General features: G+C 32.1%; 3 protein-coding genes across 3 annotated transcripts; 1 reads left to right on the top strand and 2 right to left on the bottom strand.

Annotated features, from left to right (window-relative positions):
- Positions 1–987: 987 nt before the first annotated feature.
- LOC141683856 (nucleolar protein 56-like) lies at positions 988–4494 on the bottom strand. Its single transcript, XM_074488646.1, has 8 exons — positions 4205–4494; positions 3151–3365; positions 2895–3052; positions 2555–2742; positions 2217–2469; positions 1896–2044; positions 1663–1797; positions 988–1554 (listed from the first exon to the last, which is right to left on the bottom strand). The coding sequence occupies exons 1-8, from the start codon at positions 4407–4409 to the stop codon at positions 1163–1165; spliced, it is 1695 nt and encodes a 564-aa protein (XP_074344747.1). The 5' UTR covers positions 4410–4494; the 3' UTR covers positions 988–1162.
- Positions 4495–11465: 6971 nt separating this feature from the next.
- Positions 11466–15098, top strand: LOC141682925 (cycloeucalenol cycloisomerase-like). Its single transcript, XM_074487610.1, has 8 exons — positions 11466–11654; positions 11861–12009; positions 12615–12698; positions 13132–13173; positions 13529–13639; positions 13742–13933; positions 14104–14201; positions 14626–15098. The coding sequence occupies exons 1-8, from the start codon at positions 11648–11650 to the stop codon at positions 14810–14812; spliced, it is 870 nt and encodes a 289-aa protein (XP_074343711.1). The 5' UTR covers positions 11466–11647; the 3' UTR covers positions 14813–15098.
- A 215-nt stretch (positions 15099–15313) lies between these two features.
- LOC141685136 (uncharacterized) lies at positions 15314–24101 on the bottom strand. Its single transcript, XM_074490257.1, has 27 exons — positions 24036–24101; positions 23907–23943; positions 23669–23781; positions 21878–21988; positions 21447–21587; positions 21168–21328; positions 20937–21058; positions 20753–20844; positions 20497–20584; positions 20329–20392; positions 19824–19972; positions 19651–19721; positions 19383–19556; positions 19089–19163; positions 18349–18450; positions 18185–18274; positions 17711–17786; positions 17495–17588; positions 17325–17391; positions 17050–17229; positions 16812–16934; positions 16628–16723; positions 16368–16552; positions 16134–16272; positions 15988–16047; positions 15806–15910; positions 15314–15725 (listed from the first exon to the last, which is right to left on the bottom strand). The coding sequence occupies exons 1-27, from the start codon at positions 24099–24101 to the stop codon at positions 15612–15614; spliced, it is 2895 nt and encodes a 964-aa protein (XP_074346358.1). The 3' UTR covers positions 15314–15611.
- Positions 24102–25015: the final 914 nt, after the last annotated feature.

Genomic DNA, 25015 nt, shown 5'->3' with positions numbered 1-25015 from the left:
AGTCACTAAACTCATGATCATATATCAAAAATACCACTCTAATTATCGGGAACTCGAATACATCATCCTAGTTGAGAGTAATGATAGCTCCGTTAATTTTGATTGTTAATTTTGATTGTTGACTTGACGGAAAATGTGTTGACTAGAACCTGATTACCAGTGAGAAAAACATGTATTAAGTGGAAGGTTACAAATAGTTCAACTATACATAACAATGTTTAATCTTTTTAAAATCAAACTCTTTCTTTTTTAAAAATAAAAAAATCTTTTTAAAATCAAATTCTTTCTTTGTTATTTTGTTAAAAAAATTACTATACGTTTTTTTTATCAAATAAATTTACTCATATTTTTTCAAAATACATAATTTGGTCACCGAATTTTGCTAAACTATTTTATGTTAAAGAATTTAAACAAGCTTCTTATAAATTAATAGATTCAAATTTTATATTTATGTAAACTTTTTTTTTCTTAAATTTATATCTTCATCTTTTAATATTCGCAAAACTTAATTTTATTTTAAGATTAACCAAGTCTTTTTTAATTTTAAATTACATTCTCTCTTTTTAGTTTATATAAAAATCTTAATTTTACTTTAAAATAAAAATCTTAATGATTCATATAAGTTGAGGATCATCCAAATTAAAAAAAAATTATATTGAAAAATACATATTTTGATCCAAATTTTTAGATTGGATATTTTGCCTTTACACTGATAAATCTGTGCATGTAAAGAGAGCCGATATGATACCAATTGAAAGCTTTGCTTCAGATGAGATGCCGATTGAAATATACAAGAATTGAAGAATAATTTCTCATTGCATATCTTTAAACACACGGGCTCCAGCTTTCACTACGTGCCCCTGGTTCAGTCCATACCAGCGCAACTAGAAACAAATCAATACAACTTCGGCAACCGGAATAGCCAAGTGCAAAATTTTAAACACCAACCTTCCAGCAACTAAAAACAAATGGAAACAAACCAATGAATAGACCAAATAATATGGTGCCGATATGTTTTATAGAACTTGAGCAATTTAAAGATGACGGTACTAGAAAAGTTTAGTTAAACTACAACCAGAAACAAAGTAACACAGTACTCGTACAAAATATATTAATTTTAGTCCCCCACCAGCAGAGCTGAAAATGATGGCATAACAAGCAATCAAGAGTCTTGGACTGATTTTCTACTCTTTTTCTTCTTCCCGGTACCATCTCCATTCGTTACAGCAGCTTGTTTCTCTTCACCATTGCCTACAGATTCAGTTTTGGATTTTGTCTTTTTGCTTTTCTTAGTAGAAGGTTCAGTAGGAGCTTCATCGACATCCATTTCTTCGGATTTCTTTTTCTTGCTTTTTTTTGCTGAAGGTTCTGCAGGTATTTCATCCACATCCATTTCTTTGGATTTATTTTTTTTGTTTTTCTTTGATGAAGGCTTTGTTGGTGTTCCATTGATGTCCACTGCCTCAGCAACTTCATCCACATCCATTTCGGTGGATTTCTTTTTCTTGCTCTTTTTTGCCGAGGACTTTGTGGTTGCACCATTCACATCCTCCTCTGCACGATAAGGACATCACAAAAATCACAAATACAGTAACAATGAATATCAAGGAATTTTAGTTACTTAAAGCAAACATGCTCAAGTACAGAGAAAACTTCACATGCCTTCATTATCCACATTTCCAATGGCAACTTTCATAACATCAATATTTTTGCGGGGTGCAACACCCTTGTCATAGAAGTCAAGACGCTCCTCAACTTGCTCTCGTAGCTTGTCCCCAAAAGCAGTGGTATTTTTATCTTTGTTCACAAAAAAATATTAATTTACTTCAAAATGAAGGGTTCAGTTATAATGAAATAGAAGAGTAAAAAATAACAATTTCAATACTAAACATTACCTAAGAAACAATCGATGCGAGAGGCAATTGAGCACTTGTTAGCAAGATACCGAGCCATTCGACCCTTGTTACGGGCAGATGCCCGGCCAATAAATGAAGAATGGAATATGAGGCCATACTTTGGTGTATTACCACGGGTTTTCAATGCCCTGGAACAAAAAGGATTTAGAGATGGAGGAAACAAGGCACATTAAGTAAGAAATATAGCTTTTTACAATTATCTAGCACATAATGGTTTCTAAAGTTTAAATGCATCAGCAAAATAGTAACATAAGAAACTGATAAATAGACATATTTACAGTACAAAGATTAACAGAGCACCTGAAAAGTGCCTTCTCTGCACCAAGGATCTGAAGAGTAGAAGATGGGCATTTGGCCAAATTTGTAAGACTGCCAGCATGAGATATTAAACGAGCACCAACAACTTCTCCAATAAGTGCAGCCAGATTAGGAGCAATATCACTCATTTTTGCAACCAGGTAGTCGTAAAGTTTTTTCCTATACTCTGCAAGGTCCATAACCCTCTGGGCAAATAACTTGACATTTAACAAGTCATAAGTGGACAAATCTTGACCTAAAAGTACGTAAAATGATTAAAATAAACAGATTATGTAATTCAACACGAATATAAATTTAAACCAGCTATAAGTAGGACATACCCATTGAGGCTTTCGCAGCTTCGACAATTTCCTTTGCTTTATCTTCATCCTCAACCAATTCGATCAAACCTGGTAATTTATCTTCAGACAGCGTGGATTTATTGTCCACATACTTGGCAACTTTGGCATAAAGATAGTTATCATTGACAATCTTTACTAGCTCAGGGAAATGCCAAGAATACCACTCTCTAAAAGAAAGGCACAGTTTAGTATCTACAGCTAGAATCAACTGAATAATCGCTAATTAGTGAAAGACGACTATGAGCAACTTTTTAAAAAATAGTTGAAAGATTGCTACTTAACATTGCATAATAAGGAGAGGAAGCATAAAACTACCAACCTGACTCTCATGGAGAAGGAGTTAACATCTTTATCAAGAGTATCAAGTAGAAAAATTGCTTGAATAACCATATTGTCAACTCGGTTTACATTGAACTTGACCTTTGCTCTGCTGTAGCTATGGCCAAGACCAAGCTGAGCCTTCTCCAAGTCACCAGGCTATACAAGTTTAGAGAACCACATTAGTAGACTAGCAAAAGGCGGGACATTTTGCAAAAGAAAAACAGATATGAAAAGGAAAAAACACAAAAATCAACCTTAAGGTTCTCAATGAACCTATCGATATGCAAGCGCACACCACGAAGAAGCTCAAGAACAAACTCATTGCTTTGGCAGGGGATCTTTGTTACTTCAAATATATGTGAACCGAGTTTGGGTTCTGCTACTCCTAAACTAAATTTAGGTTTTTTCGATTCCTTAACTTTAGGAAGATTAGCTTCCAAAAAGTTCTGCAATTCATCAGTCATTTGACCTACAATTTCACACATACATTAAAATTATACACTAAAGTCTATCAGTCAATAGTAAACTTTAACAGAAATAAAGTACGTGAATAAGAAAACAGCAGGGTAAATGGCTCAATTGCAATAGCAATCATCTACTGAATGTATCAAGAATAAAACAGCAAGTTGAAATTTTCCTTTAACATCTATAGTAATGGTTACTTGAATAACCGTAACACATGAAAACATTTACTTAAACTGTTTTCAAACTGCCACAACCTACATTCCAAGCTATCGGTACAAACAGCACAAAGTTACATAAGTACAAACAGCACAAAGTTACATAAACAAACCGTAGCTATCGGTACAAATAACACAAACTAACATAAACAAACCGTTAAATACCACCCCCCACAAACCAAAATTAGCCCAACTACCTGTATTTTAACCTAACAAAAACTGCTAAAGCGTTACATACCGCCACACACTCCCGCAACAAATACAACATAAACACATCATCACTACCCACTAAGCACAAACATATTTACAAACAAACAAACATAAAACTAAAAACTTACCATAAAAACAAACATTGCCAAATCCACACATTCTAGAATCATATATAACAAAAACACTCCACCACTACCCACAAACACAGCCATATACACAAACAACCACAAAACTAAACATTTACGACCCGATACCAGTCTTCGAAACCCTCAAAATCAAATCTTGCAAAAACCCACATAAACCCTCCATCATTTTCACAGTTCCCAATGTACAAAACCCCACAAAGCCCCAACACTAAAAAAAATCAATACACACACATATATGAAAAAGGCCAATAGAAATAAAAGAGGTGAATTGCCTTCAGAGACAGCATTGATTTGATTCAAAGCATCAAGGGCCGAGTCAAACGGGTTAAACCCAACGAGTTTAACAACTTTACCGAACCGACTCAGGTCGGTAACCGAGTTACGAACAGCATCCGTGTTCTGACCGATTTCATCGAGACCATGGCAATTAAACAAAGCGTAGCCAGAAGCAAACTCGTAGAGAAGATATAGAGACATTGAGTTGTGTGTATTTTTATCGCCGTTTCACTCTTTTTTGTTGTTTGACAAGAAAGAGCGTGCGAGGGGTTGGACAGAAACTAGGGTTTAGGGTTTTGTAGATTTTGGGGATAGGAGAGTTATATTCTACGGCGCGGGTGTAGGGATGTATTGATTTGGAGCATTTCTGGCCGTTGGATTGGAAAAATTATGACATGAAATTACACGTGGAGAAACCACTTTTAATTTAGAGTTTTTTTAAAAACATCCAACTCCAAAATATTTTGACAAAAATTATATTACTTTTAAAAAAAATTGTAAAAATAAATTTTTTTTAATTTATTTTTGCAAAATATTGTAAGTGATGCACAAGATCGATTTATTAATAAACGAGTAGAACATGAGTTTGGTCATAAATATTTTGACTCGATTCACTAATATTATCTCTTTATAAAAGCGGTAAATATCAAAATCGTCACACGTTTTATTCACATGTGTCAAATTTATCACTTATTCTAAAAATACTTAACTTAGCTTTTAATTTAAAATTTTGTATCAAATTATTCATTGAAAAGTTAAAATTTTGTATAAATTTAGCTATTGCCATATGATTTTCAAGATACCATTTGTTAGGAGGGTGATTAAGTTGAGTTCATTTTGAATAACTGATTTATTTGATATATTTGAATAAAACAAGCAACGCCTTTCTTAAATTATCTTCTTTATTAAATAAATGATGAAAATCTTTATTATAAATAAATAATGTGTCATGTCTTAAGTTTAATAAAAGGGGACTATCATCTTGGTCACAGGTTCGAATCTCACGGGAGGAGAATTTATGATTATGTCTCCTGAGTCCGACCCTATCGCTTAAATGCGGTTTAACTTGGTTCACGTGGTTTGCACGCTAATGCATGAGCCGTAGGGTTTATCCATACGCACCTGAAGTTTAGCTGCTGCGGATTAACTACGATAAATATATAGAGAGAGACAGTCAGATTCAGTGGGTAACAGCTGTATTGAGGTAACTAAGTAACTATTTATGATAGGTGCACGTATATAACACACGTTCATCACCTATTAACAATGTTTACTTTTAGTGTTTTACAATTTTTATTTTGAGTGTTCTTTAATATGTCCAGTAATTTTCACGTGCCCTATAATTAATTTTATGTTCTTTAAGTTTTTGTGTACCTCATATTTCCTTACTTTATAATTGTGTTTAGTATTTTTTGTTTGTCATTTGTTTTATATTTTTAACTAATGTTATTTAATTTTTATGTGTTCTACAATTATTAAGGTAGTTATGGGAATTGAACATTTATTTTGTATAATAGGGTGAATTATATTTTACACATAATCAATTTTTCTAAGCTAAAATTTCTAAATAATTTTTACGTGTACTTTAATTATATTGTGTAGTGTATATATTTTTAGTGTTCTGTATTTTGTGTTCTATATTAATTTTTTTTTCATTAATTTTATTTTCATGTCCTGTATTTTTTTTTCTTCAGTTCTATTTTATTTGTTTTCTATTTTTTAGAGCTTTTCTAATTTTCAATTCTATTTTCTGAAAAACATGAAATAGAAAATAAGTGACCAAGAAATTCAGGACAAAACTATAAATTTACAGAACACGACACTTAGTCTCAAAAGCCTAGATTAGTATTTAGCATTAAGTCACATATAACATATTTTGATAAAATATTTAAATTTAATGTGTTTCACAAAATTAAATCATTTATAATGGAGTTTAAAATGTCATATTTTAATAAATTAAAATTTGTATAATATATATATTATATATATTTTCTTTTCTGAGTTACAATTTTAAAAAAGTTAAACTTGAAAGGTGCATATGGCATTGTTAAAATACATAACAACTAGACGTAAAATTTAAATTTAAGATGTAAAAAAATATATATATAATAAGAAAAAACAAATAAATAAATATAATAATATTTAGCAAAAATAAATAAATATAATAAAACAAAATGTGTAGTTGTTTTGTATAGTTTTGTCCGTGAGTGCAATGGTGCCGGTTTTTTATTTTGAAAGGTGTTAGACTATGCTAGTTAGGTTTTTAAACTCTGGTATGGTTAAGCAGTTATTTTCTATGTTTGATAAATAATCTGGACCGTTAATATGTGATCAATCTAATGGTTCTTATTTAGTTACTAAGTTACCCAATGAAATGAGTTACCATTTGATACTTACTCTCTCTCTCTATATATATATATTAGTATATCTTTAATAAATTATCAAAAACCTTTTTAAAAATCTGCACAATACAAATAAATACAAGTATAAAAAATAAAATAAAAAGGTAGATAATATATAACTAAAATAATGCAAATAATTTAAAATGTAAAATCAAATTAAAACTTTGTATCTCCTACCAATGTACTTTAAAATTATTTTTCTGTTGTGCCTCCTTTCATTGCTTCTTTGTTTTCATCTCGCAGACTTTGACATTTTTTATCCATTTTTCTAAAAAATGAAAATTACAAAACTGTCCATTTCAGAAGTAGGTGATTGTTTATACCCATTTTTTATTGAATTGAAATTGTAAAATTAAACTAAATTGTGCTAATTCGGTTCGATTCAGTTCGATCATAATTTTTCAGAAATTTGGTCTATTCGGTCCGAATCGAATAGACCGAAATAAAATTCGGTTCAATCTGGTTTTTTTAATAACTATTTCGATCTGGGATGAATAGACTGAATAGATCATATCAAAATACAATAATTGTTGGTGAGACTGCGTAGGTGTATGAACAGTTATGTGATAACTCAACACGAAAATAACACTAGAACATGACAGGTTAATAATTCTACGAGTACACGAGAAATCAAAAGAAATGAAGACAAGGCAAATACAAAGAATCTGAAGATTAGAAGAAAGTTTGAAGTTTGTTTACAGATCACTGAAAGAAGTTCATTAATATGACCATGTCTCAGTGAAGAATAAAGGTTAAAGACTTTCAGAGTTTCAAAAATGATGAGGATTCAGTGTATAAGTGTCACCAGAAGATTTTAGTGTATTGGCATTGATTGAAGATAGAAAGTGTTCGAAGCATAGGAATCTGAAAAATTGAAGACATGGTATAGATAGAGGTTAAAGAAGACAACTGCAGTTTTGAAGTTATACTCACTGACATGAGTTCATTTATATGTTCAAGCGTCGGTGAAGAACAATGAATGAAATATTTAAGATTATAATAGTAATGAAGACGTTGTTTAGAGTACCAGAAAGGATTCCGGTGAAAGTACATTTGTTTATTGACGGTCAGTGTTCGAAGCGATAAAGCTGTTGCAAGCTTAACAATGTAATCAAGACTATAATACGAAGACCTAAATCGAGGTTAGTAATCTGTGAAGCAGACCAGTTGCACTAGACGTCAACAGCTCGTGAAAGGAATCTGGGTATTATTTTTAAAAGAATTGTTAAGTTGAGGAACGTACTTGGATTGAACGTTTATCAGTTAAATTACGAGAAGAGGTGTGCGGGGTATACAGCTAAACTGCTCGAGGGATTGGCCAAACTCAAAGTTTAATTGTTAAATTAAATAAATTTATTTAATGAAGTTTAATATAATTTATTTAATAAACTTAAAATGATTTATTTTGTAAACTTTAAACAAGTTTATTTTATAAATCTAAATTAGTTTATTTATATAAGTTATATTTAAGTTTATTTTACAAATTGATTTAATTACAATTCAAACTCAAATTAAAAGAAAAAGAAAATCAAGTTACTTGGTCGCAGGTTGAGTTACTTGGTCGCAGGTTGAGTTTCTTGGTCGCAGGTTGAGTTTCTTGGTCGCAGGTTGAGTTTCTTGGTTGCAGGTTGAGTTTCTTGGTCGCAGGTTGAGTTCCTTAGTCGCAAGTTAGCAAATCCAAGCCCTTCAGCCACAAGTTTATTGATACAATCAAAAAATTTGTGTGGTTCGATTTCATCCACACATTTTAATTGAATATAAGCCTACACTACAGCAGCAGATGGATTCAACAATTGAATTGTATTGTTCTTTTTATCTTCTCTCCCAAAGAGCTGAAGATTTGCAGCAAAGAGATACAGAGGAGATATACACACAAATCCATATCAGTTATTCTTCTCACCGGAGTAACGTTATAATGTCCGATTCAACTCTTGTATATTCTTAGGGGCATTAAACGTTACCCGATAATTAAATCCTTATACAAACAAAAGCTAGATCATTGTATAAGATTTAATTTGTTGATCTTTGTAGAAGTTAGGAGTTTTGTTGTTCTTAGATTGTAATCGGTTAATTTATTTACCCGAATGTAGCAACACCACTCGCGGATTTATATATGAATATATATATTTCCCTGAATATCTTGTGTTCCTCGTCTTACTGTTCCAAACACTATTCATCTCAAGAACACGAAATCACTAACTGCACACTAAATTTTATATCCGCAAAAAATTTGAAAGAATTATTTTATTTAGTGAGTATCGTATTCAACCCCCTTTTACGATACTTCGGGACCTAACAATAATTTTAAATTATATGCATTTTACATACATCCTAAAAATTATAATCATAATTTTTATTTTTTAATTGTATTTATACACTTTTAAAACTCTATATATCACATTAGTTTTATTTTATTTTAAATTTTATAATTTTGGTTTAATTTTTAAAATAAATTTATTTTTTTAAAAAAATCTATTCGTTCGGTTCAAAACTGAACCAAATCGAATTATTTTGGTTCAATATGGTCCATAATATAACTTTAGTCTGGTTCGGTCTGAGAAAAAATATTAATTCAGATTTTCGATTTATTTGATTTGATCCGATTTCAGGCTGAACCGACCGAATACTCGTCCCTAACTCGATAGGAATGCTATTGGTATCCCATTTTATACGCATACACATTTTGTTAATCGGGTATTCCAAATTTTTATTTTAAAATATTTATTAATGAATGGTGTATTCAATATGATACTACTTTCGTCCCTCCACAATCTTTACATGGGGGAATCGGAGATCAACACGCATTTTAAAACTCTTGTAAGTTATGATTTTTTTTAAAAAATTAAATATTTTTTTTTCTTTTAAATAAAAATATAATATTTGATTTTTTGTACAAGAAAATTTTAAAAATAAATTATATAACTATATTTTATTTTCTTAAAATAAATTCCAAATATGACGGAAAAATATGTAAAAATATGAATGGGACGGAGAGAATATATAATATTTTATACAAAGAAAATATTCATTTACCCACGAGTTATCCTAATCGTTAAAATTATCTCTCTTAAAAATTGTTATTTTTATTAATTCTTACTAAACATGATTATTTTTTAAATATTTTTCCATCTTACGACTGGAGCCAACGAAATTGATGAGGAATAGTCTTTTTCCATATAATTGAATTTAAATTTATTTAAACTAAATAGTGTTCGAATTCAACATCAAATTAGCAATCAACACTAAGAACAAAATGAAAAATAGGACCATCAAGACTAGAAAAGTAATTTAAAAATTAAAAATCATCACTATGAAACAAAACAAAACATAGGACCATTAAAAGTTAAGACTAAAAATTTAAATGATAAAAATGAAAAGTCTTATTCAGATGATTAAAAATTTAATTTATTAAATTAGATCAGCTTCATCATCATCATTAAATCTAATTATTCGGAGAAAAGTGAAGGGAGAGAGACAGCACAATATCAAGATTAAAAAATGGGAGATATTATTTTGATTAAACTCTTATTTTTAAGAATATTTAGTATAATTTAAATTTCAGTTGAAGGCGCGCGCACTCGTGATCAGCAATAACTTGTTCTTCATACAAATGAGGGCTATTAAAAGTTCGTAAGATTTCTCCATGAGAAAGTATAGCCTACAGCCTTGAATTTTAGTTTGATGAGAAAGTATAATGTAACACCTTATTAAATTGACTGTCATGTTATAAGTTGTATAACAGCCTTGAATTATTTTATTTAGCAAGAAAGAGTTAAACTACTGTGTTCCACTTCAAATTAATCCAACTCCGATCATCGTGACATACTGACATGTCAAATACTGTCGTGGTTTGTGGTGTCAACTTATCTGTGCATACTGCACAGTCATTGCAGTGCTAATGTGCTATACTAATGGCATGCTCATACGAATCCGATTGACATTTTGAGTTCTCCTTTGGACTAGGAGTTTGCAACTCAGTAGAGGCTCCAAATCCATTTCGAAGTTCTTCAATAATGTTGTTCAATAAATATCTATTCGACAGCAATCGTCTGATTAAAATAAAGCTGCCCCTGGAATTTAGTTTATAGCCTTCTCAATGGCTTAAATCTAAGTACAGTATCGGTTCTTATTAGTGTAACATTTAGGCCAATGGTTCACTTGATGTTAAGCAAATTTTGAAAGGGAGGGACCATAAGAATAATTGTATTTAAGTTGCAACATTTCATAGGCTTGGCGACTTTGCTGGTATCCTCTTTTAAAGCTACAATATAGCTAATCTCCCTCTTTCTTGCTACTTTTGTGGTTATCGTGATTTGTTTCGTTTATTTGACTTAAATTGTGGTTTGTATTGAATATAATAGCACATTGTTGCCGGTATTGAATATTTTTCCAACAAACTCAATATTAGATATAATATTTAATAAGTTTCTTTTTGGCTAAATAAAAATTTATATCAACAAAAAAATTAAGTACAAAATCCGGGGATATACCCCGAGATGAAGAAGCAGATAGACAGAGATGCAACCTGAATTGGTAAGAAGCAGAAAGAGAGAGATTTAACCTCAATTGGTACATGATACTAAGTCGACCAAACCAAGTTTTCCAACTTCAGAAATAAAACTAAGCTAACAAAGCATGGTTTGTACGGTTGGACCCCTTCTGGCTCTTCTTATAGCTCACGCAAGTGTGAAGCTTATTATGCACCGTCCTCTTGAGTTCATAGACTAATGCACGTAAGAAATTAACGGTATCAAACAAACCAGAAATAGGCCCAGTAGGACTACTGATATGATTAAAATATGAAGTCTTATTCAGATGAGTAGATTTTAAGTTTTTTTTTTAATATTTGCAAAATCAAGTTCATCATCAACAAATATAAAAGAAATCAGGGTCGTACAGACCAATCGTATACCAGAGAGATAATAATGGAGTAATGCAGTAATGTAGTAGTATAAATAAGAGTCATGTTCAATGTTAACACCACCAGTGGAGTAAAGTGAAGAGAGGGACCGCAAACACAAGATCAAAGATTGCAAAATGAGAGGTAATTTCATATAGTTTATATGACATTAAACTTTTTCCTTCGTTAATTAAGCACACTGTTATGTGATTAAAGAGTGATACCATCAGACCAAGAAGCCTTCTATTCGTGACTAGACTCACTTTTAATTTAGCAATTTACGTATATCATTATCTTCCTTGTATCGATTTTCTGTTATTATTTGATGAGCGCATGCATAACGCTGGCAGGTGAGAAAGCAGCAGCAGTTTCTATCACCAACAGTCTGTGGTTAGCTGCTAATCCAAGCAAGAGATGGGGCGAAATGTTCTTCCTCCTCTACTCTCCCATTTGGCTTACTCTTATACTTGGTATTATTGTTCCCTACAAGCTCTACGAGGTACTAATACTACTTATATGACAAAGTGTCAAGTTCCACAAAGATATGTCTCTGTCTAAACACACAATATACAAATCACTAGTCAAAAAAATACAAATCACAAGTTATATTAATACATATCAATCAAATATCTGTTAAGTAGCAAGCTCTAAAACCTTAAGGTGTGGCTCAACAACATCTTATGATATTCAACATTATCGACTATGGAGGAAAATTATTGCGCTGATCGTTGATTGTATCATGCTTTATTGGTTGTGGTGGAGTATAAATTTACAACTGAAAACTAATATTATATTAACAAAAAACTAAAGAAACGAGAAATGAATGGGCACACCAGTGATGCATAAACAATGTTTCTCCCGGTAATTTGTAATACAAGGATGCTTTATACAACTATGCTACAAAAATCAACCAGGACATCCTGAAGATACAATATACCTGAAACTACAGTTGTGCCTAAATGACTTGATTTATGTATATTGGAATGCTAGTAAGTAGTAACACCTCTTGTACTTGTTCCTTTTATCTGACTGGAAGAGCTCTCAAATTTATAAAAGTAATGATCATAACAGCTGGTATTGAAGTTTATCAATTGTTATTGGCAGGATTTCAAGGAATTGGAGTACCTAATAGTTGGATTAGTTTCGGTGGTTCCTGCTTTTGTCTTACCACTGTTTGTTGTTGGAAAGGTGAATTTCTGGATGTGTTGGTTGACATTTTTATTCCAAAGGCAAGCAGAGTTGTTAAATAGAGCCCTGCCCCTTCTGAGAATTCAAACTCATGACAGTGTCATGTGTTACATTCTTTTCAAGTGTTTTGGATAATATTTAGACAGACAGTTACAATCTTTCCCACAGCTTACCATAAATCATTTACAAAAAAGTGTTAATAAAGCCTGATATAACTGCTTCTATTGTTCTCTTGCTCTGCATAATGATATTTCCACGTTATCATGTGTTGGTTTCTTATTTGAACTTCGCAAGCAACAAAGTATCAGCTTGAATATTTCATAGAAAAGTTATTTAGATGAACTCTTGTCATCAGTATGTTAAAAGAAAACCTGAATGTAATCCATTGTTCATCCTACTGAAATACTTCCACGTATTTTTCCAATTTTTTCAGGCCGATAGCTGTATTAGTTTGAAGGATCGTTACTGGGTCAAGGTAAGTTTTCTTTAATGAATTACCACCTTTAGTTTGCGGTGGTGAAAAGTATCAACGAGTTGCTCTTTCTCTTATTTAAGTATTAGTCTCCATCATGCTAAAACGTTTTTTTCCAACTGAGATGGAGCCAGAGTTCCAGAGCTATAGAAGTTGAATCTGTATTAAGCTTTGAAGTAGTATATTATAACTTACATAATACATTATAAACCTATCGGTGTAATCCAATGTAATGGACCCATACTTATGGTACATGTGGCCTTCCACTGAACTCATAATCTTATCCACATTTTTCTTCTTGATCTCTGTTAATATTCCGCCTTCTTAGTCCTAAATATTAAGTTTACATTTTCTGCAGGCTAATGTTTGGATAATTATCTTCAGCTATGTTGGGAACTATTTTTGGACCCATTATTTTTTCACAGTGTTGGGAGCTTCGTATACCTTCCCGTCATGGAAGATGAACAATGTAAGTTTGATGCATAAATTTAGAAATACTATCTCAGTTGGATGTCCTGATTATTACATATCTTTACTTGGTTTTAGTATCGTATATTATCACCACTTGTAGGTACCTCACGCAACTTTCTTCCTAGCACATGTGTGCTTCTTGTTCTACCACGTTGCGTCGAACTTCACGCTGCGTAGGCTACAACATGCTGTTGTTGGCTTACCTGAAAAACTGCAGTGGGTCGCCAAGGCTGCATGGATTTTGGCATTCTCTTATTTCATTGCATACCTAGAGACCTTAGCTATTTCAGATGTAAGTTAGCAATGAGTTGAGAATCTTATTGTTGATACCAAATTTATATCTTCTACTTCGTTTCTTCTTATTTAGTCCCCACTAATTCTTCAATGATTTGAATATGGCGCAATGTACAATTTACATGTGTTTTGCTCGTAACTGGTTTTTTTTTAATGTAAAACCTGCAGTTCCCTTACTATGAATTCGTGGATCGGGCTTCCATGTACAAAGTTGGCTCCGTATTTTATGCAATAAATTTTATCATAAGCTTCCCCATGTTTTCAAGGTAATAATATGATTATATCCTAATCAGGTATGACACACATAGAGTAGATTATGTCCTAATCAGGTATCCACACATAGAGTCACTTACTATGAGTATATGATCCACAATGGAATGTGTTAGAATATAATATATGATCTTGAGGTTTTAGAGCGACCGGTTAATCAACATAATATCAGAGCTCGGGCTCGCAGCCACTCTCCAACATTCTCACGGCAAATTAATGCCCCAAAGATGGACATCTGTGATCCACTCTTGGACCCAAAAATGGGTTTTCGAGTGAGGGAGAGTATTAGTATATAATATAAGATCCTATCGGGGTTTTTCCTCTAACACCGTTCAAAGTTAGGACGATCTAAGAAAGAATGTCTTTAGTAGAATTTAGATGATTTTTTGACTTAATTGATGACTATGCTCCGCATTGCAGGATGGACGAGAAACCTGGTGATAAATGGGACTTGGCAAGAGTAGGTGTTGATGCTTTAGGTGCTGCAATGCTTGTAACAATACTACTTGACCTGTGGCGTATTTTTTTGGGTCCAATTGTTCATATTCCAAATACAAACCAATGCCTCCAAACAGGGCCACCGTGGTTTTCTGGAAACGCGACATAGATTCATACTCAAATGAATAGCTCATTTATGTTGCTTGTTCAGTAGAAAATTATATGGGCTCCCTTGCTGATGTAAATATGGTACTGGGAAAACTCAGGTATAATAAACATGACAGCCCAAGGAAAGGGAAGAATGTACCCCATTTCCCTCCTAATTCTAGCCCTTTTTTTTATATGTCAAAAATATGCCTCTCAAATGGCATTTAAAATCAATGTTCGAATTCTTGTATTTTTACCCATATAAAGTTTTAACAAAACTCTCCTTGAGCCAAGTTTCAAGGCGTATGCATATTGAAAATCACCTTTAGAAGTTTTTAAAACCCATTTATATGTTAATGTTAGTCAAATTTGACTATAATAAGTGGAACAAGACAAAAGATTCGGGACCAAGGGAGTAGATAAATGCATATTGATAAGGCACAAATGACACATTAACTAATGACAATAAGCATAATACTATTAAACAAAATCATTAGAGAAATATATAGAAAATTGACTAAACACAATAGTTTCTTATGATTTCATTGCAATAATCATCACATTGACAACTAGAATTGGGGAAACAAAACTAAGCAGGAATGGCTATGCTCCAAACACTGGAAGATGGCTACCTTCTATCTTTCCACCAACTATCTCAGCTTCACTTGCACAACTTACAAACTATATAGATTACAAAGAAGTACTCAGCTGTAACAGATTGCTACACGTTATTCCCGGAAAGGCCACATTTCGCCTTCGTATATTAGAATGGGAGTACCACAACAGGCAAGGCAACAGTTGGTGCAGATAAATATTAGCCACTACGCGAAGTAACTGTGATATTTTTTCTTTCTAGAACCCCCTTCACCAAACTGTTCATTCCACCGTCGAATCTTTATCATGTTTTGAGACTCCAATTCAACACTTGCAGAAACCTGTGATGATCAAAAGAAAAGATTTAGTTCTAACACGCCGGTTCAAACAAGTATTTTTAAATCATATGTTACAATCTTACCTGTTTATGAGCTTTCTTTAAGTCATCCGTGTTTAAAGGACGGATATCTGGACTACTGCTTAGAGCTGGGGTGGCTTTACCTTCTGCTTGAGCTGAAGCATGCTCCTGTAATCATTTGAATATGATAATAATATTCATAAACTGTTTTCATCAATCAATATCTATTTGATAACAGAACATACCGTTTTCTCCTTTTCCAGAAACTCTTCTATCGGGTAAGGTAGAGCAGTCGCACACAAATTCTGCAGCATAAATTATTCAAAAAAAAATTAACATTGTTCCATTTATACAAGCCCAATTATGAAATATATAAGATGCAATATGCAACCTTCAGGTCACTTCCAGAATATCCGGTTGTCATGTTTGCTACTGAATCCAGATCCAAATCTGAAGACGTGTCCTCTTCTTCCAGTATCAATTTTAAAATTTTGGTTCTGTTGGTAGCATCTGGTATATCAACCAGTAACCTGAAAAACATAATATGTTATTGAAGTAATACTGATAAAAATCACCTTATATGTGAGCAAATCTAGTATGAGGAGAATATGGAACAGAATTTTACCTACGAGGAAGCCTTCTTATAACAGCCTCGTCAAGATCATAAGGCCTATTTGTAACGGCTAGCACCAGAACTCCCTCTCTATCTTCTTTAAGTAGCCCGTCCCAACTTACCATTAACTCATTCTTCACTTTACGTAGAGTCTCATGTTCCAATTGATTTTCCCTTTGACCTAAAATGCTGTCCGACTTTAGCAAAAAAGCAAATACATTAGTGAGTTGTAACAGTTAATTTTACAATGCTGATAAAATTTAGAAGCATACTTCATCTATAAATATAACACTGGGGGTAATTTTACTGGCCAGAGTAAACACGGCTTTCACGTAATTCTTCACATACTTCTCACCCTCACCAAACCACTGCATAGGAAACCACTAAGTTGGATTACAGTGTGGTAGATGAAGAACATTATTATAAAAAGATTTGGAGTTCATCACTGAATGAGACCTTGGACATGATGCTTGACATAGATATGTTGATAAGGTTTGCACCAGCTTCACTAGCCACAGCCTTTGCTAGCATGGTCTTTCCTGTTCCAGGAGGCCCAAATAGAAGTATACCTTTGCAAGGCTGATGGTATTGCAAAAAGAGTGAGATTTTAGTTTTATTCGTAGAGTATATTCTTCACTTTAAAAGCTCGATAGTTCAGTATACTACATGTAATAGGATAGATGATGCAAGTAACCTGGATTAAGTGACCCTTGCCGTAAAGATTAGGCCGCTGTATGGGGAGTACCACCAGCTTCTTCAGCATCTCTTTCATATTATCCAGGCCCCCGATATCGTCAAATGTCACTCCAATATCCTTGGGCCAGATTACTTCGTCAAGAAGTAGCTTCTCAAACTCATTCTCGGTTACAACCTCCTAATAATGTCAAGAAACTTAAAGATTAATCACTCGTCACACTCCATAGGGAATAAACAAAGAAACTTTAAAAGTTCTATAAAGCAAGTAGTAACCTTTAGCAACTTCATGCTGTTGGATTCATTCTTGTTTAGCGGTAACATTCCTATTCCATACTGCATGCTGATATATGCGACATAATGTTTATGGTGTTAATATAACACATGTATCATAGATTACTCTAACTATATATTTACAGATTATAGTAAGGTTTATATTTTATTACCTTTCACCCGACAACATGATCTTTGCATTAAGGTTCGCTCCAGGGTTCTGCATTAAGTGATGAATCGAAGCCAATGCTACGACTTCCCCAGCGCCTTTTACATATCAACAAAGTATTAACATAAAGTAACTGACTTAAAAATAACAATGAGTGGACAAGCAGACACAATATTTTTGTAAACTGAGTTAGCTAATTTTACCAAATCTAGAAACTTACTCTCATTTGTAAGTGATTGTTCCTTGATGCATAATGTTTCAAGCACATCACATTCCCACCCACGACGCAAAAGCACCTACAAATGAACACATTTTATCACTTTCAAATAGTTTTGAAAGCAATGGCATTTAAAGAGTTGCAGAGCATGCAATATCGACAGAGAGATGAGGAAAATTATATAATTTATTTCTTGACATATGTGCAAAAAGTCCAAACAACAGTGTGCTTCTTGTATATGTGCGACTCAATCTGATTCAGGATTAGCTTTGCATTTCTCTAAACAGATAAGGTATGCAAGGGTGTAGTGCGATTAACGTCTGTATAGTTGGAAATCATACTCTTGCAAGGACACAAAAGGTTGTATTGTGATTAACTATGTAGTTGGATCATCCCTTGGGATCAAAATGTGAGACACATTGTGCATTTTACAATCTAAAGTAGGCGACGTTACATGACTTAGTATTTGATACTTACAGCTAGTAGACAATTCTGATTTTCTTTCATTTTGATAGTTAGCGAGTCCCGGTATAACTGTTGTTTCCATTGTACAAGGAGAGATTTATCCTGGAATGTATGTTATTGCCATCAGATGCTGACAGAAGACGAGCAACGTAAGACAAGACAATCACAGCACAAACCTGAGGCGCGTAAATAGTCACTTTATTGGGGAAGAGTTCTGGAAGAATCTTAGTTGCCAATGCAATCTCCTTCCCTGTATAATGTATCCGTCCAAAACTCTCCTGTGTATAATAATAAAAAAATATTATTCCATATAAAGTTACATCGATTAGAGACCAGAAAATACCTTAAACATACAGAGTTCATATATTTGCAAAGTATGCCATATACAGCTACATCGATAAGAGACAATAGATGAAACACCTTCCTAATCCTAATTCATACCAGAAAATATCCAGACAAAAAGTTATTTTTGTATTTTAAACTCAGTGAGCTAAATGCCTACATCTTAATTTTTAAATTTTAGGATAGGTGCAAGCCTACTGAGGTGAGCCGGCGACTACCTGGTAGTTTTTTAATGAATGTCATGACTTTAATATTCAGCAGAAAGCTCTTGAAACAACCGACATTGTTGAATTTCAAAACACAGCTAGTTTAGGGGCATTGTGCAAGAATGATACGCAACCACATTGCTATAAGTGGTCAATAAACCCGAGAGAATTGATACAATTATTTCCATATGAAATGGAAATGGCATTTAATGGAATCTTGAAACCAATAATGGACCAATTAACAGTATCCATATTCTAAAGCTAATGACGCATGCTTAATTGACAGAAATATAACAGGGCAACAGGCAACCTGATGTTGTTATAATTGGGTAAGTTGAAAGCTTATACGATAGAGGTGTATTTATTACCTGGGCAACCAATTGAGGATTAGCGGCTTGGTTGCTGCCAAATTGAGTCAAGGGAAACCCACCAGGATGGCACTGCTATATAACCAGGGCCAAATTCATCAGATATCATGTTAAGTGATTGATATAGAAAGGATTTCTTGAACAAGTATAAGACTTCGGCATGTCTTGGAGGCCATCAGCCAACAAAGCATCGCAGAGATTGTTGAAAACCATTAATAACAAGTAACAACTAATGTAAACTGTAAACCTGTGATAGTCCATTAATACTGACATGCAGTATTATACTGAAATTACCTTTTCCATGTGATTGTCGGTATGAATTTCTGAAGCAATTACGACAACATTACTGGGTAGCTTTTCTAGACTGCTCTTATAAATTGCATATAATTCCGCATTTGCTGCTACAGACTTCATTGTTTCTTTTATGAAAAAAATTAAAGGAGAACTTCTGCTCTCACCAAATCCAGCCTAATGTAGCAAAGTAGCAATTGTAACTTGTCAGTAGTAATATTATTAGAGAAAATATGAAAAATCAAGAAGTTGAACAGATATGTAAGCACACCTTGAACAGTTTGGGGATGAGTACATTATACATATCTTCCTCGCACATCCTTTCCTGGCAAAGCTCCTTGGCTACAGAAACAAAGTACAATTATTAACAAAAATAAAAAAAACAAAGTAAATTATATACTATACAAGTGAAACGATATGAAATCAATGAGATCACAAATTTACCATGGCAGAAATACCCATGACCGCGGTCACACAGACCCGCAAAATCTACACCATCAGGGACCGGTGCATCAAATCTCACACCAATTTTTGGTGAAAGAGTGTCTTTAAAGGTTAAGAGAACGGTGCCTCTCCATCCAGTTGCAGGGCCCCTGATTCCAGATGTTTGACAAAAGGTTTGACATAGTATTGCACAATAAATCATGTTGCAGAAATATTAAACAGAGCAAATGTTAAGGCAAAAAATAAAAATAAAAATAGTACTAGTAAAAAGCAAGAAAGGGGGGATAAAATTAAATATTAAATTCCAAGAACTCTTAATAAGTTGGAACTTGGTTTTTAGTTGAATACTTTATTTCACAGACCTGTAACACAAAGTCCACACTAAAAAGCATCATGTCATAATCATATTATCTCAACCCCTAAGACCATTAATATAGTAGGAAGAAGAAACAAGAACCAACAAAATGGTTGCAGAAACATTTTTAAAGTAGATCACAAACTGTACCTTGAAGAAAATGATGTTGAAGGTAAGTTGCTGACAGAAGAACCTATAAATCTAACTCTGTCACCTGATCAACACAATTCCATTATACAAGATAATAAAAAAAATAAAACGAAAACACTTCCTTGAATATGCATGAACTCCTCCAATTTCTCAACATTAAGTGGATACCTAATTTAAACAGTCTGTTCTCCGATGTTTCATGGAGAGAGATTGCTTTCTCAGCACTGTTTACTTGTTTCTGTGTTTCAGATAAAACCTGAAATTCACGACACTGTCAGATTAGAATTGAAATCTTACAGCAATGATAGAGTGCCTATCAAATGTAAGCAATTTGGAACCATAATAAAAGTAACCAAAAAGTAACTAGAGCAGAATAATCCTGTAACTTCGCGGCGACACTTTCAGAATAAAATTCAAAACTTACAGCCATGATGGAGTGCCTATCAAATGTAAGCAGTTTGGCACCATAAAAATTAGCAAGCGCCTTTGCCAGCGTTTCCTGGTATATCTCAGATCCTAGACATAGAGCAAACAGTGTAATGCTACTAAATAAACATATAATTAGTTCAGTGTAATTTCAGCAAAAGTATGAGCCAGGTATGACATGCCTGCAGGCCCAGAAAGCAGAATTCTTGGGTTCATTCTAGCATCGACAGAGATACATCTGGGCTGTTCTCTGTGCTTCAGGTGTATATAAGAAGCTGCTGTAAGCAGTTTCTTTGTTTGTTCGCTGCCAAGGAATAGAGATAACAATTATGTTCAGAAATTCTTGTTTAGTAGACAGTCTGTGGTAACACCTAGAAACCAATTAATCTCACTGATATAAAGAGAATTCGTACCTTAAATAATAAGGAAAATCATTAAACGACACCTCAACATCACGCCCGTCAAGCAATTCCTTGTGAATGTACTCTTTACAAACTGCATCCGAAAGGTCTTCCACTTGCCTTTCGGTGTTGACCGTTGAAGAGCTTAGGTCGTGCACCAACTGCTGGAAAATCTATAAAGTGACCAGCTAAGGAAATTTCAAATAACAACCAATTAAATATACCAAGGAACACGAAAGAAAAGTTTTAAACAACTCCAACGGCAACACAACCAAACAAGGTGAAGGATACATAAGCAGAACCATCGGGAAAAACCAACTCATGCCCGGAATATAAAAAACAATAACTGTTTCTTTTAATGATCCTCCCACTGAGCATCAAAACTCCAGTGCAATCCATGTGGACAACAGAAGCACCAACCTTGCTTCCTTGCTGATCATTCAACAAAAAAATGAGGAACTTATTGGTTTTATAAATACAGTTTCTCTTAAATCATAATAAGCAAGTTTCTAACTAATGCCAAAGTAAAACTCAAAGAAAAATGCTATAGCCCCAAAAATTGTTACAAATTTTTTCCCCAAATACTTTATGAATGATAACTTTACTAGTAATAAATTATATTTTGACACTTGTCATGTCAGTTTGTAATTATTTTGGTACATAGCATTACTCAAACCCTATATGTGAAGCTGACGTGTTTGCATGCTATTTATAGAAAGTACCTGTCTTAACTGGATTGCGCATAGATCACCGGTGAAGGATTGAAGGAGAAGATCAGCATTCCCTGTTCCCCCAACCACAAAGTTGTTTTTGCATATATTAACAGTTGGTAACTGCGACAAAACAATTCATGACAAATTAAAACTTTAGTTGATGTAATATACATAATCTTGTCAATATAAAAGGAACCTTAATATTAATATCATTGTAATGAAACGATTTGAAGAATGTAAATTAGAAATTAATGATAATTTATCAGGCAAAAAAACGCTACATATATCAAAAGGATCGAATATTAAAATTTACCTATAGAAATATAATTGTAAGTAAGCGAATTGACCAATCAAGAATCGAATTTGATTATATTATTAATAAATACATTGTGAACTCATCGAAAAAAGACAAATATATGAAAATTATATTCACCTAATCATTTGAATTAGTTAATCTAGTATAAAAACTAAATTTATAAGATGCACAAAAAATATTTAGAATTAGTTGATTTAGTATAAAAACTAATAAATATAGACAAAAAGTTTATTTATAATAGTTAAAGTAATAATGTGTGCTTGTGAAAGAAGTTGATAAATTGAATTAACCGAGGAGAAAATAATAAAACTCCTCAATTGATTAGACGATATTTAATTAAATTTATTTTAAAATAAATAATCAAATCGGATCAAAAAATAAATACATAACCGCATTTTATATTTGAGTGACTCATCTAAGCGTAAATTTCTCATTTACGAGTAATGTTTTTCTTTTTCATCCAAAATTTTTTATTAATTTTTTTTAACAAATCAAATTGGTTCAAGTACGCATTCAAATGTCATACATGGATCGAAATTAAATCGAATATGATCTCCGATACATTGAAGATATATTATCGAATTCTTAAATATTGCATATTTTATGTTTTGAAATTATTAGTTATGAATACATAAGTCGAATTAATTTGGTATTTTTTAATGAAAGATCAAAATTGTATTAATATATATATAGGGGTACTCCAATATAAACCAATTTGGAATAGAAATTGGAAACCATATAATTTTTAAAAAAAATTAATTCAAAATATAACACATATGGTATGCAAATCAATGGTTGAGAGATGTAGAAAAATACAATAAAATCGGATTTTAAAAAAAACTTACGATTTGACGGGAAAAATCAAATTAAAAACGGAGGGGAAAAACTGAAATTGGGTGTGGGAGGGTGCAGTTGGGTGGGGTGATTTAAGGGGGACCATTAGATTAGATAGATCTAATGGCTTGGATTAGTTCATAATTTTTATTTTAATTTTAGTTTGTATTTGATCATTCCAATATATATATATATATATATATATATATATATATATATATTTCTTCAAATGAAAATAAAGCTTAAAATGAAAATTAGAAACTAATCTATATTCTTATATCAATCTAATCTAATGGCCCGGCAGTACACAGAATTAAAATACACCCTCCACATAGAATCTCAATTTTTCCCCTCCGTTCTTAATTTGATTTTTCCCGTCAAATAGTAAGTTTTTTTTAAAATCCGATTTCACTGTATTTTTCTACACTTCCCAACGATCGATTTGCATACTATATGTGTCATATTTGACGTGATTTAGAATTTTTTTTAATTTAATTTCTAGTTTTCATCATAAGGATATTTTTAGTCGAATAACTATATATATATATATATATATATATACCAAACTTATAAGTTAATATAATAAAACCAGAACCAAAAAAATATTATATGCACATAAATATATTAAAATCACGATTTATATATTTTACCATTCCACTCTCCGGAAGAAGCCTGCACCAAGGAGCATTCCACGTAAAATTTTGAATGGGGGTTATGGCGGTGACACAATTATTCGCATCCTTTCCTTTTTTACTTGAAGTTCCTTTAAAATTGAGAAAGAAATAGAGAACACAAATTTAAAATTTAATATTTACACATAAATATGAAATCTAACGTGCATACTTCATGGTCTATATACGTTTACACATCCATTCATATATAACTTGCCTTTAGTTTCGCCCGTAATTGACGTACGATTTTCCAACTAACAAAATTAAAGGAAAATTTTAGAAAACAATAATACAATACTATAAACACGTACATAATAACAAATTTAAAATAATTCAATAAAAGAACCTTCTGACGTTTGAGAGATTTCTTGTCGTCCTTTTTAGACAATGATCCATTTTCATTACTGGACATCATCTTGGAATAAATAAAGGAAAAATTTAAATTATTTAAATATATGTAATGATGTATAACAGCGGGAAAATATTTTTATTGTTAAATCACACAATTATAAGTGTATATAAATATTTGATTATACTAATAGAAGGTTTATATATAGATATAATAGACATGAAATCCTTAACATTCGATCACACTGCCACCACCACCATATGTATATGTAAATATTTTATTGTAATGTGTGTGTCAAGACGACCCACCGTCTACTTATATAGGAATCATCCTGTAAGTAATTTGATGGTAAGTTGATTACAGCTAATATTCATTTTGGATATTATTTAGATACTTTCAATTCTTTTAAATTCAAACTTTTTAATAATAAATTATTTTGAAATATTTGAATAATAAATATGTACTTGGAATTTATTTTTCATTCTTTTGATGCTTTACAGTACCTTTTTCTTCTAAATTTAATTTCTATCAACTATTTAATTCGAATTGGGGGAGTTCACTTTTAAAAATGGTCTTTTTAATTTTCTTAAATGAAATAATTTTCATAAATTGGAAATTATAATTTTTTATTATTATTATTTAGAAAGACGAATACTAAAACAATCTTTAGATATTTTTATTATTATTTGAATTCATGAGATAAATGGGGAGACTAATAAATTATATACAAATTTTAATGTACTTTAGTTAAAAAAATGTAATCTTGAATATTTTATAGATAATCGATATTAAAACGTTCGAAGAGATAAGATTTTTATCATCAATAAGAGAAAATGTACAATATATACTTTGAACTTGTGGATTTTCGATGTAAAATCTACATTTAATATATTGAATTTGCGTATATTTTTCGTACTTATTTAAAATCTACCATTTGTATTTCCAATACATACATTAATTGTTGAATGGTATATATT

The sequence above is a fragment of the Apium graveolens genome, chromosome 9 (genome assembly GCF_009905375.1).
Source record: "Apium graveolens cultivar Ventura chromosome 9, ASM990537v1, whole genome shotgun sequence".
Classification (NCBI taxonomy): Eukaryota; Viridiplantae; Streptophyta; class Magnoliopsida; order Apiales; family Apiaceae; genus Apium; species Apium graveolens.
The sequence above is the reverse complement of the archived record's forward strand: the minus strand, read 5'-3'. Positions and strand labels throughout refer to the sequence as shown.